The sequence below is a fragment of the Nomascus leucogenys genome, chromosome 6 (assembly GCF_006542625.1).
Source record: "Nomascus leucogenys isolate Asia chromosome 6, Asia_NLE_v1, whole genome shotgun sequence".
NCBI classification, from domain to species: Eukaryota; Metazoa; Chordata; class Mammalia; order Primates; family Hylobatidae; genus Nomascus; species Nomascus leucogenys.
Window position 1 is genome coordinate 78290640 of NC_044386.1, and position 14209 is coordinate 78304848.

General features: G+C 38.2%; 1 protein-coding gene across 4 annotated transcripts in view; it reads left to right on the top strand.

The window, feature by feature from the left end:
• Nucleotides 1-14209, top strand: part of RNF111 (ring finger protein 111) — a 115224-nt gene that overhangs the window by 72736 nt on the left and 28279 nt on the right. For all 4 annotated transcript variants that reach the window (XM_030814489.1, XM_030814490.1, XM_003267041.4 and 1 more), the window contains exons 4-6: nucleotides 1309-1472; nucleotides 4022-4216; nucleotides 12578-12897. In XM_030814489.1, coding sequence (XP_030670349.1) covers nucleotides 1309-1472; nucleotides 4022-4216; nucleotides 12578-12897 — 679 coding nt within the window. The remainder of the gene's footprint in view (nucleotides 1-1308; nucleotides 1473-4021; nucleotides 4217-12577; nucleotides 12898-14209) is intronic.

Below are 14209 nucleotides of genomic sequence, written 5' to 3' on the forward strand. Positions count from 1 at the left end.
CTGCAAAGTGGACCTATAACTTCCTTCAGCTATTAACAGCTTCCCAGAGATAATAGACTACTCAGTCTCATCATAGACTCTTGGTTTTTCAAGAATTTTAAATGGTGATATCTGTCCTCATACGAAACCATTTTATCCCAAGACATTTGTTTACTATCATGGCTTAAGCTATACCACAACTGTTTCTGATATGTACTATCCTATTTTGACAGTGGCTCAGTAATTAACCTTTATATTCCTTCTTAATAATTTTATTTTAGAATCTGAACTTTTTAAACTCTAGGTTCTATAATCGTTGAAGTTCAAGTTGGGCTGAAAATGTTGAGGCCATTTTCAGCCCACTTTGACCTTTGGAGTTCTCTTCTTAGTGGTTAAGCGCCCACCCCCGATGACCTTTTATATTACAGATATTTTCCATAAATGCTGACAATAAGGTTATAAGCAGTTTTATATTTAGTTTGAGCAGGAGAAAGCCCTTGTGTTTTATTGGCCTCACCTTTTTAAAAGATTTATTTTTTTACCCTGGGGGCTTAGGACTGCATATTCTACATATTATCCCTGTATATCCTCAGTCCAAATCATTATAGTGAGTCCTTAAAAGTATATACACCTGTAAGTAAATTTAGAACAGTGTAATGCCACACACATACTTAAATGAAGTTAGATGTTTAGGGTTCGCAGTCACATGTTTTAAAAGCATAAAGTAGCTCACACAAGTAATATTTCTTATGGCTACCAAACTAGTAAACTAGCCACAATATCCTTACCTCTACACATCAGGAAATCTCCCTCGTGCCTGTTTATTTTTTTTGTTTTCCTTTATGGCAATACTGGAAGCTTAGCTTGGTTTAGGACTCCCAAAGCAATGTTTTGCAAATCTATCCTGAGCTAAATATACAAGACCTTGTGGATATTATTAAATGTGTAGGGTGTTATTTTTATTCCTTTACCTATGGTGAATAATTTTAGCTATTAACAGAAAATGTAAATAGTTTATTATAACCTGGTAAATACTCAAAGTAACCATGGAAGAGAGAGTAGCATTCTTGAAACAGAATCCTGTATTTTACACTAATGATTGGTACAACATAGCATTTATTGTATTCTTAGGTCAATTAGTTGGCGATTCATTCAGCAAAGTTTACCGAGTGCCAGACATTGTGCTAGTCATGATTTTTAATTACGATTATTTCTTTGGAGAAATCTTGTATGAAAAATTTAACATTTAGTAAGAAAGGCTTATGTGTTTTTGTGGTGACTAAAAATTCTTTATTTATATTTACTAACTTAATATTGATGTCATTTAAGGTCTCGTTCAACCCTTGGACACTCCAGATCTCACTGGAGCCAGGGTTCAAGTTCTCATGCAAATCGGCCACAGGAGCCACGGAACCGCAGTAGGATTTCTACTGTTATACAGCCCTTGAGGCAGAATGCAGCAGAAGTTGTGGACCTTACCGTTGATGAAGATGGTAAATTGAAGTAGTAACAGTAGAAAATTATGAAAGGAGTTTGATAAAAGGAAATTTCTTAATATGCTAGAAACTCCTCCTGCTTACTGGTAATATATTATTAAACTACAGGGAAATTGTCAGATTTTTTAATCTCACGTTTTTAATTGATATAATGTCCTAGGCTTGTAAATTTACATAAAATTCTTTGTGGTTATTGTTTCAGTACTTGATAGCTATTTTCTCAGGAAAAAATATTTTTGTAAGTGGTAGTTTGAGGTTAGCTCAAACTAGTTTAGTTTGATTTGTAATAATGATTGTCTTTAACTTGCCATGAAAAAGTAGAAGCAGCACTTTTTAAATATAAACACAAAATAAGTATAACTGAATTTTAAATGACTAATACTGGCTATTTGAAATGTCTAACTTTACTTTTAAAAGTTATGTTATCCTTCAATATTATTGGTACCTTTTTGTGCTGCTCATTTTTTGTATTTTATTTTGGCTTACAGCTATACCCAAGTAACTGAGGAAACAAAACCAGAGTTGGAATACAGAGGTTAGGAAAAGTGGTAGAATTTATGAATATATGAATGAATACATATGTGAATTTGCCCACATATTAGGAATCATCTTGAGGTATTATTAGTTATATCTTAGGAAATGGTCAATCATAATTTCCCAAAAGGAAAATGGTAAGCCATATATGAGTTTGTTAGTTTTGGGAGTTAGCTATAAATTGGGCAAAGAATATATCAGGTAGATGGAAAGAGTTGATAGGTGGAAAGAGTTAGAGGCCATATGCAGTCAGCTCTTCTATGGGCTATTTGCAGTTTGGGTGGTCATAAGTGTCAGAGTATCAGTACCCAGTTGTTTATGAAGAGATAACAACTGTTTGCATTTCATTCAACAATCTCTTGTTTTTTGTTTTGAAGCACCATAAATGATCTGTAAGACAGTCGTTAATGTAATAGGGATTAATTAATGATTACTCAGAGTTAATTAAATATAAGGTGACTATTTTGGAAACTTTTTGTGTTCCGATGTGACACCTGCTAGCCGGTAAGTAGGAAAAGGTGATAGAGTAGCCTTTTCCACATTACAGTAAGTTAAACCAGAATTTACACTTTACTGGGTTAAAAGTATTTCAGTGATTAGTAGATGCTCCCTTTCCTCCACTAGTTTTTCTCAGTGGAAAGCTTCTCTCTTATTAAAAATAAATCCAAAACTAAGTACATCAGACCAGTGGTTCTCAACTAGGGGCATTTTTTTCCCCTAAGTGATATTTGGCAATGTCTGCAGACATTTTTGGTTTTCACAGTTAGGGGAGGATGCTACTGACTTCTAATGGATAGAGACCATGGTTGTTGCTAAACATCATACAGTTCACAGTGCACATCTCCTCCCCAGTGAACAAAAAATTATCTAACCCAAAATGTTAGTATTGCCAAGGTTGAGAAACCCTGGTTAAACTATTTACAAATAAACAGAAGTTCTTTTCCCCCTTTTTTTATGTACAAGCAATTTGCATATACAAGCATTTGGACATACTAGCATTCAAACTGTCCCATATAGACTCACAGGTACTATTTGTGCCTAAGGAATTAGCTTACCATACTGCATTGTATAGAAAGTCAACTCTCTCATTCTATAGCACATTAAGAGACCCCCATTCTTTTCAGATTTAATTGTCGTGACTATGCTTTGGATGGATTTATTCCCATCGTTCTCAATTTTAAGCAACCATTTTAAAATTAGTTCTTTGAAACTTAACTCACTCATAAGTTGAAGTCTACCTGAAATTTCTTTTACTTTCTGATAGAAAAATGTTAATTTTTATTAGAAAGCACTGATGAATATTAATATTTACAAAATTTTCTTTGGAAAACATATAAAAAGGCATGGAAAGAAGATGAAAACATATTAGAAATAATAGCTAATGTTAAGTGATTACTCTCTGTAAAGCATCATACGAAGTATGTGATCTCAGTTCATCCTAATGACAGTTCTATGAAGAAAATTCTGATACTTTCCCAGTTCTACAGATGAGGAAATGGAGAATGGTTAAATAACTTATTTATATTCATACTGTCAGTGGTGAAATCAGTATTGCTATCCAGGCAGTCTTACCCTAGAATCCATATTGTGTCAAACACGGTGTGGTTTGTAACACTGTTCTGACAGCTTATGGCCACGTGTGTGTGCATAGCAAGGAACTTTTACTTTCCTTTTACTCTTTTCTTCTTTGTGATAGATCAGACAACTTATTTAGAAGCTACCTGAAAAACTGTTAAATCACCTAAATTATTGGAATAAGCATATTGGTGTTGGATTTTTAAAAATGCAGTAATATTTTGGTAACACGTCAGTTTGATATTGATATTTTGGTAACACGTCAGTTTGATATTGCAGTTTAGCTTTGTGAACCCTTTCTTTACCAAATGTTATTAGAGAGCTTATATTTTTAAAGTTTTTTTATTTAATAATTATAAACACATTAGCTTACATTAAAATATAACCGTTTATCTAATTTGTTTTGAAATGCTAAGTTGACATTTTGTATTTTGTAGAACCTACTGTAGTACCAACCACTTCTGCAAGAATGGAATCACAAGCTACTAGCGCTTCCATTAACAATTCAAATCCATCTACCTCTGAGCAGGCCTCTGATACTGCTTCAGCTGTCACCAGTAGCCAACCTTCCACAGTGTCAGAGACTTCAGCTACTCTTACAAGCAATAGTACCACTGGCACTTCTATAGGAGGTATGTAAAAAAGTGGGGGAGGGGAGACTTTTTGTCATTACTTTTGTTAGGAAAATTATTAGATTTTAGCTATGTTAATAAGCGGGTATTCTTACATTATAGTAAACTTCATATGTTATCAAGGTAGTCTTTATTATAATTAGGCTGATTTCATATTTGAGTTTGTGTGCTATATGTGACCAGAGTATTATAGCTCAAATAAGAGAGCTTGGGGAGAAGTAAATGGCTGACACCAAAAGCATGAGCAACAAAAGCAAAAGTGGATAAGTTGGACTTCATCAAAATTTAAAACTTTTGTGCATTAAAGGACATTATCAAGATAGTGAAAGACAGCCTACAGAATGGGGGGAAGAAAAATATTGCAAATCCTATATCTGATAAGCACTTTAGAATCCAGAATCTACAAAGCACTCTTAAAACAGCCCAACAGGCCGGGTGTGATGGCTCATGCTTGTAATTCCAGTACTTTGGGAGGTTGAGGCGGGAGGATCACTTGAGACCAGGAGTTTGAGACCAGCCTGGCCAACATGGTGAAACCCTATCTCTATTTATATTTAAAAAATAAACAAGTAGAAAGAAACAAACAAAAAGCCCCAACCCAACAGAAAGACAACCCAATTTTAAAATGAGAAAAGATTTGAATAGATATTTCTGAAGAAGTTATGCAAATGACCAAGAAGCACAAGATGCTCAACATCAGTAATCATTAGGGAAATGCAAATGAAAACCACAATGAGATACCACTTTGCACCCACTAAGGTGTCTATAACACAAACAAAAATAGAAAATCACCAGTGTTGGCAAGGATGTAGAGAAATTGGAACCCTCGTGAACTGCTGGTAGGAATGCAAAATGGTGCAACTGCTGAGGAAAACACTTTGATGGTTCCTCAGAAAGTTAAAATAGAGTTACCATTGGATGCACTAAGTCTACTCCTTAGGTATCTTCCCAAAATAATTGAGAATGGGGATGGGAGTTTTTAAAATTGTGATGATGTCCATTTTCTGGGGTTTTTTGGTTGTGGTTTGGTCTTTTGGTGTCATATCTAAGAAACCATTGCCTAATCCAAGGTCACAAAAATTTATTCCAGAGCTTTCATTAGTTTTAGCTCTTATTTCAAGCTAGTTCTTATGTTTCAATTAGCAGTGATATCTCTGGCTCTCTCTTGTATCATTTGTTTAACTGAGCCTTAAACTAGCTTTCTTTCATTTTTGGATAATGGTACAGAGATAGGAACTTGCTAATTGCTTACCAATAGAAACACTGTAGACCCTGTAGCTTGTGGATTGACTAAATCACCATTAATAATGAAACCATCTTATATTTTCTATCCCTTTTTGCTTTTAATAATATCTCATTTAATTCTTTTAATAGTCATGTAATTTACATCTAGCAGATTAGAAAACTACATGTGGCTGGATCAGGAAGTACTCTCTCCTCTGGAAAACTGAGGGCAGAATTGAGAAACATTCTTGATCAAGAAGATTTCCCACGAGTGTCTTTTTTGTTTTTTTGGCCTAGGCTAGTCTTGAAGTTCCAGGCTCAGGTGATCCTCCTACCTCAGCCTCCCAAGTAGCTAGGACTACAGGTGTGAACCACTGTGCCCAGTAGGGGTGTCTTTTAAAAACATTCTCTGAAAAAATGTAGGCGGAAATGAAATGGGCTTTTATTTCATTTGTTGAGTACATACTCTTTTCTTAGCTTGTTACTTGGGTATCTTATATGTTATTGTATATATTTTAATTCTTAAAAAAAAAAAAATCCTTGACATAATGAGACTCACACCTGTAATCCCAGCTCTTTGGGAGGTCAGGGCACGCAGATCACTCGAGGCCAGGAGTTCAAGACCAGCCTAGGCAACGTGGTGAAAACCTTGTCTCTTTTGAAGAAAAAAACAAAACAAAACAAAAAAACAGAAAATTGCAGAAATTAGTGAGGCATGGTGACACATACCTGTAGTCCCAGCTACTCAGAGACTGAGTCAGGAGAATCATATGATCCTGACAAGTCGAGGCTGCAGTGATCCTCTATGGCACCACTACATTCCAGCCCGGATGACAGAGTAAGACCCTGTTTCAAAAAATAAAAAAAATATTGATGTTGGCATTTCTCTTACCGTTTCAGAAATGAAGAAACCTGAGAAGTTAAGTACTTTGACAAAATTGTAATAATCTTTGAGGCAGGGATTTGACTTCTCATTGACTCCTGTCTCCTGTTATAGCTTTATGTAGCATTCTTTTTTTTTTTTTTGTGAGACAGGTCTGACTCTGTTGCCCAGGCCCGTGTGCAGTGGCACAATCTTGTCTCACTGCAATCTCCACCTCCCAGGCTCAAGTGATCCTCCCGAGTAGCTGGGGGACCACAGGCATGACCACCAGGCCCGGCTAATTTTTGTATTTTGGTAGCAATGGGGTTTTGCCATGTTGCCATGTTGCCCACACTGGCCTCAGTCTCCTGGGCTCGAGCAATCCACCTGCCTTAGCCTCCAGAAGTGCTGGGATTACAGGTGTGAACTACCACACTCGGCCTATGTGTAGCATTATTCTTACGTGCATTTTATGTGATACAGTCCCATCTTTATTTCAGAATAGTCCGAAAGCTTTTATATATAAATCTTTGTTCATTCACAAATCAGATTTAATCTCTGAGCATCTTGGCTACAGTCCTAAATGGGCCTCTCTTAAGGTCCATTTCCTTCCAGGACCCTATGGAACATTAGTTCAACTATTTTCTCCACAACCTGTCCTTATCTTGTACCTTTTTGAATATCTCCAACCCTCACATTCAAGCTATCTAGCTTCACACTTATCCAAGTTCCTCCATAAATTTATGGTTTCTAATCCTGGGCTTTCTGTAGGAAATCACCATTGTCTTGATCAGTTCCCTTTCCTTCCTCCTAAGTGCCTATTTCAAAACACTCTCCTTTTCCTCAAGGTTTTCATTCCCCAGGGGAAATTTAAAAAAATGAATAAATGAAAGTTCCTAAGCATGAACTCCTGCAACTTCCAATGCCACCATATAAACTTTTGTGGCTCTTTCCCTGTCCTCGTCTACTAATTCCTAGTCTCCTAACTCCTTCCTGTCCCTTCCATCCAGTTCCTTTATCTGTGCTCTACCTCTTATCCTTTCCTTTGTCCTTAACCTTGCTTTAACTGTCATCTTCCCTGTGTCTTCGGCATCTTCTCTGGTTTCATTTCCTTAGTACATGCACATGTACACTTGTTTTTGTCTATGTACATTTAAGTGTATTTTTGTCACACTAAACTCTTTAATGGGCTTCTGACTCCTTTCATAATGAATAAACATGATCTTTTAAAATCTGACAGTAGTCTCCTTTTCATAATTCATTTTCTTCCCAGGACTGTGTTCTCATCCCCCTTCTCACTAGCCCATTTCATAACTTTAAGTGTTGTCACCTATCACTAGTATGCTGATGACTCTCTCTTCTGTGTTTTTTGACCACCGTATTTGTTTTAAACTTCTTTTTTTTTTTTTTTTTTTTTCAAGACAGGGTCTTGCTTTGTCACGTAGGCTGGAGTGCAGGCTCACTGCAGCCTCCACTTCCAGGCTCAAGTGATCCTCCTGCATCAGCCGCACAAGTAGCTGGGACTACAGGCACACTCCACCACACCTGGCCAATTTGTGTATTTTTTGTAGAGATAGGGTTTTGCCATGTTGCCCAGGCTGGTCTCGAACTCCTGGACTCAAGCAATTCACTTGCCTCAGCTTCCCAAAGTGCTGGGATTACAAGTATGAGCCACCATGCCTGGCCATTTTAGACTTTCATATCCAATTGCTTCTTGGACATCTGTCCTGGATCATTCTGCAGTCAGTTCAAACTCAGTGTGCCACAAACAGCTCATTATCTGCCTGACCTCTCCATGTGGTCCTTGTGTTATGCCTACATGATATCTTATATATTCATTTGTTTAACACATATTTATTGGTGGCACACTATATGTCAGGCACTGTGCTAGGCAGTGGGAACAAAACAGATAAATTTTTCTTCTAACAGAGTTTACACTCTAGTGGATAGCAGCAGCTAATATTTGTTGAGCCTATAATGTTGGCCGGTGGATTTACCTATAATAACTCTGATTTTTGCAGTAACCAATGAGGCAGATTTTATTACCCTTCTCATTCTACAGGTGAAGTAACATATCCAAGGTTATATGATAGTGGAGCAAGAATTCAAACATAGGCAGTCTGGCGTGACACCTCTACTTTTCCCCTTTATGCCAAGATTTCTCAACCTTGGCATTACTATTGACTTTGGGCCAGAGTAGTTCTTAACAGTGGGAGGTGGGGAAGGGTTGTGCTTACAGGATATTTAGCAGCATGCTTGGTTTCTAGCTTCTAAATTCCAGTAACATCACCTCCCTTCCAATTGTGACAACCAAAAATGTCTCTAGGCATTGCCAGATACTGGGGAGAGTACTGCTTTATACTATGCTAGAACCCAGTGTTTCTGTTCTAATACTGGTTGATTTGTATCCTAAATTGTCTCCATGCTTGATGATGAGCTTCCTTAAGGGCCAAGGAGCAAGTGTTTCTCTTCTTGGCACTTACCTACATGATTGCATGCTGCTTTTCCCTTGTGAGTTGAAATTAAATATAGAAAGTGCTTATTGAGCCACCTACATTGTGCAAGCATGTTTCTGGTTGCTAGAGATAAAAACAGCAAAGGCAGACCATACTGTAAGTTATGTTAAAGGCCAGGACTTTCATTTTCACCTTTGTATTATCCAGTGCCTTTTGTAGATCTTTTACCATGACTTTTATTATGTGTAAGACCGTTGAATGAATGAGTAATTCATGCCTGCATCTCGATAATCCTGCTAGAGTTACTGAAGGCACTCCTAGGAGGCCCTTTAACCAAATTATTGTCACTGGGTTGTGGAGTTAATTTCCCTAATGCAGGTTCATGATTGTCTCATTTTTAGTGGGCCCTCTATGGGTTAATTTTAATAGAAAAGGAAGTGTTTTATTTACTGAATCATATCTTTGTATTTCACCTCTAATTTATGACAATTTTATTTGGGTAGTAACTCTCGAATGAGAGGCTAATTGGTTGTCTTTACTTTCGGATGCAAGCCTATTTGAGAAACAAAGAGGTTCTGGATTATATGTATTCAAAATGCTCAAAGGCAAAAGAGGAAAAGCTATTTCTGAACAGATATGTGTCATATCCGTCACTTTAGTGATGGTTACAAACTCATACCCTGACTTTTAGAGTCACCGTAATCCTCAAATAACTTGGTTTGTAAAATTAAAGTGTCAGAGTTGGAAGGAACCATGAAGGTAATTTAGTGTATCCCAGTGAGTGAGCTTAGTGTCCCAAAGGTTTTCAACCTTTTTTTCCTGATACAATACACAATAAATGATATTGACTTGTATAACACTTTTACATAGAGACTAAGATAAAACCCTGAAAATGCTGTAGCAAGTAAAGCTACTGTAATAATGAGTAATTGCTTTACATATTATAATTTATAGGAAACAGTTACTTAATGTTGGGTTCAGCATAGCCCTAAAAGATTTTTGATCATGGTCAGTTCCTGATATGCTAGTTTTAACACTGACCAGGTTATTCAACACATTTGGAATGCAAGTGAATGAAAGTAACATAATTATAGAACTGACTTTGGAACTGCTATTATTTGTTTTAAAAAGTAAATAATCTGGCTGGGCGTGGTCCCTCACGCCTGTAATCCCAGCACTTTGGGAGGCCGAGGTGGGTGGATCACGAGGTCAGGAGATCGAGACCATCCTGGCTAACACGGTGAAACCCCGTCTCTACTAAAAATACAAAAAAATTAGCCGGGTGTGGTGACGGGCGCCTTTAGTGCCAGCTACTCGGGAGGCTGAGGCAGGAGAATGGCGTGAACCTGGGAGGCGGAGCTGGCAGTGAGCAGAGATTGTGCCACTGCACTCTAGCCTGGGTGACAGAGCAAGACTCTGTCTCAAAAAAAAAAAAAAAAAAAAAAAAAGTAAATAATTTGTTGACTTTGTTTTTATTACAAATTACAATATTTAACATAATTCTAGGGGCAGTTAGAGGTTAGTGTCAGTTTGTATTTTAGTTAGTGTCAGTTTGGTTTTCTTCCGTCCAAGTTCACAGACCCATGAATTCTAGTTCCCAGGTTAAGAACCTTTACAAAAGGGTTTGGGACATTAGCCCCCATAGGCCAGACTAGCAGCTTGGAAAAAACGAATATACAGAAATTTAGATTAGAGCTACTGTGTAACAGAGGTTGGAGCACAGACCTTGAAGAGTTGAGAATCAGGAAAGGCAGGATAGGACATGTAAGAGAGGGCAGAGCCAGGAGAATTTTAGGGAAATTTGCTGAATCTTACCAAGCAGAACCTGAAGCACCCCCCGACCCAGGTTCATTTATGTGAACCCATAATTCCCTTTATTATTTAAGCTGTTTTGGTTGGATTTTTTATTTTATTTGTAAAGAAGCAGAAGATTCCTAATTGATATATTGGCCCAGAAGAGATTAGCTAGGTACTTTGAGCCACATAGGAGCAGGGTATCCCTACTCTTGGGTACTCTAAAATCAAGGCTAGGATAGTAATGTTCCAGAATTCTAAGGATTCTGAGGAGACACCTCAGAATCAGAGTGGAGGGTTTGGCTTTAGGCTGTTCACTCTTCTAATCAGAAGCTTCAATTTTTAAAAATCTCTTTTATATAGTTTCCATATAATATTTAGTTTGAGGAAGAGTTTCTGGGTTTTAAATGAGTTTGAAACACTGGGACAGACTTTCAGGGGATACTTTTGCAGTTCTTCTGCCATAGAAGAACATACCTTCAAAATAACTGGGCATGTGGCAGAGAGCATAATCAGGACTCATGTGTTTTATACCGGGAAATTTATCTATTCTAACAACCATGCAAGGCAATTTTATTACCACATTTTATAGAGAAAAGGAGGTTAAATAACTTTCCTAAGGTCACATTGCTAAAAGAAAGGTCCCAGATTAGAACCCAGATTCATTTGACTCCATGTTTCTTTCCCCACTATGTGACACTAAGTCATTAGATTACTATGAAGCACATTTTATTTTTCAAGTATTAGAGTCTAATCATTTCTTGTATTCTGTCGGTTCTGACTATAGCGTCCAAAGGAAGGAAAAAAGATAATGGTCCAGACATGGTGGCTCATGCCTGTAATCCAAGCACTTTGGGATGCTGAGGTGGGAGGAGCTCAAGACCAGCCTGGACAATGTGGCAAAATCTTGTCTGTACAAAAAATACAAAAATTAGCCAGGCGTGGTGGTGTGTGCCTGTGGTCCCAGCTACTTGGGAGGCTGAGGCAGGAGAATCTGTTGAGCCTGGGAGGCGGAGGTTGCACTGAGCCAAGATCCAGCCACTGCACTCCAGCCTGGGGGACAGAGTGAGACCCAGTCTTTAAAAAAAAAAAAAAAAAAAAAAAAAAAAAATGTGTGTGTGTGTGTGTGTTGGTGGATAGTGAGACTCCACCAGATACACTCTGACTTGGGTGTCTGTGTGTGTGTGTGTGTGTGTGTGTGTGTGTGTGTGTGTTGGCCGATAGTGAGACTCCACCAGATACACTCTGACTTGGGTGGCTGTGTCTTAAGATGAGATTTTATGAAGTACATAGCTGTCTGCTTTATGTAGGAATGATTTATGATATTAGGGGTTCATGGAGCTTAAGGGAAGAGCATTTGCTTTGTAGCGTATAGTGGAAGGACTCGTATTTTTAAACTTTTAAAACACAGTTTTACTGGTAATAAATCATTTGTTATGCCATAGGAAAACTTGATCTATTGCCATACTTACACATCACAATAAATACGAGCTTCTTGAAGAATTTAAGAGTTTCAGGAAAATCCCAATGAAGACCACTGCATAAAATCTTGTGATGTATATGTTAAGAATGTGGCACTATCAGCCGGGCGCGGTGGCTCATGCCTGTAATCCCAGCACTTTGGGAGGCTGAGGCGGTCGGATCACCTGAGGTTGGGAGTTCAAGACCAGCCTCACCAACATGGAGAAACCCCATCAGTACTAAAAATACAAAATTAGCTGGGCGTGGTGGTGCATGCCTGTAATCCCAACTACTCAGGAGGCTGAGGGAGGAGAATCGCTTGAACCCAGGAGGTGGAGGTTTGGTGAGCCGAGATGGCGCCATTGTACTCCAGCCTCTGCAACAAGAGCTAGACTCCATCTCAAAAGGAAAAAAAAAAAAGAATATGGCGCTATCACATTATTTACAGAGATTTGAATTTACTGAACATTTCTTTAAACAATTATTATTTATACCCTATACCTATTTTTTTACACAGTGATATTTCATGATTTGATTATTCTGTGCATTTTTTTCTATTTCAAGATGACTCAAGGAGAACTACATCTAGTGCTGTAACGGAAACTGGCCCTCCTGCAATGCCAAGGTTACCTTCCTGCTGTCCCCAGCACTCACCATGTGGAGGGTCGTCACAGAACCACCATGCATTAGGACATCCTCATACGAGTTGCTTTCAGCAGCATGGTCACCATTTTCAACATCATCACCACCACCACCATACTCCCCACCCAGCTGTCCCAGTTTCTCCTTCCTTTAGTGATCCTGCTTGCCCTGTGGAAAGACCTCCACAAGTACAAGCACCTTGTGGAGCAAATAGTAGTTCTGGTACCAGCTATCATGAACAGGTATGTGGAATTTGAGTCAGTCTTTCTTTCCTGCCTCCCTTGTCTCTCTCTCTCTCCCCTTCTCCTTTTTCTCTCTCTTCCTCTTCCTTCATTCCTGTCTCCCTCCCTCCATTTCTCTCCCTGCTTTCTTCCCTCCCTGCCTCCTTCCGTTTCTTTTTTTTTTTTAACTCCCATTCTTCCTTCCTTTCCTCTCTCTCTCCCCCTCCTTCCTTCCCTCTCTTCCCTTTCCTCTTCCCCTTCATTCCTTCCCTTTCCTTTCTCCTTTCGCTTCCCCTTCTTCTTGTTTTAGATGGCTGGAAAACCCAGCATGAGGGAGTCACTACTTGCGTTAAAACCAACCCACCTTTCTTTTTTAATTGTGGTGGCTTTGGGAGGAGGAAAAAACCCCCAGGGACAGATTTTATACACTAAATTAGTCACATTCTTACATTTGAAAATGGCCTCATTTAGTGGTCTGTGGTTTCTTTTTAATTAAGTCTCTGAGATTTTCAGATGGACTAAATTATTACAACTAATTGAATGGACCAGGGATGTGGGTAATCAAAACTAACAATCTAAAAATCACTTTTTTTTTTTATTCTGGAATGGTTTTTGATGTTTTTAGTTAAATACAGTTGAATCTGATCTTTGGGATCTTATTTTAAACAAATTGTTGAAACTCTAGTGTCAGGCTAATTCATGAAAAATTGGAAAATTCTCCCAGTTTTCCCCTTTTACCTCCTACTGTAGAGTTCACTATAACCTTCACTCATCTAGAAATAAACAGCCTTCTCATTTGCAGACCTGTAGCATGTTTTCTCAGGGGCAGATGAGGTTTTCAGTTTATGGAGAATCAAAATGTCAGCAAAAAATTATAATTAAGTAAATTGGTTGGTATTGACTTCGCAAAATGTCAATTAATATTAAATTAGTATTGGCGATCACGTGGACTAAAAGAAGTCAAGTGTTCCATGCTACTTTAACTTTTGTTATGTCACTTCTGTGTGCGATTGTGATATAAGTCTGCATGTTGTAACTCAGGAGGCTGAGGCAGGAGAATTGCTTGAACCCGGGAGGTGGGGGTTGCAGTGAGCCGAGATCATGCCATTGCATTCCAGCCTGGGCGACAGAGTGAGATGCCGTCTCAAAAAACAACAACAACAACAACAAAAACAAAAGATGTAATTTCAGAGAAAAATTGTAATTTTGACATATAATATTCCAGAAAAAAAGTGCTGCAAAAAAAGTCAAAGAGGCTGGCATGGTGGCTCACTCATGTAATCCCAGCACTTTGGGAGGCCAAGGCAAGTGGATCACCTGAGGTCAGAAGTTC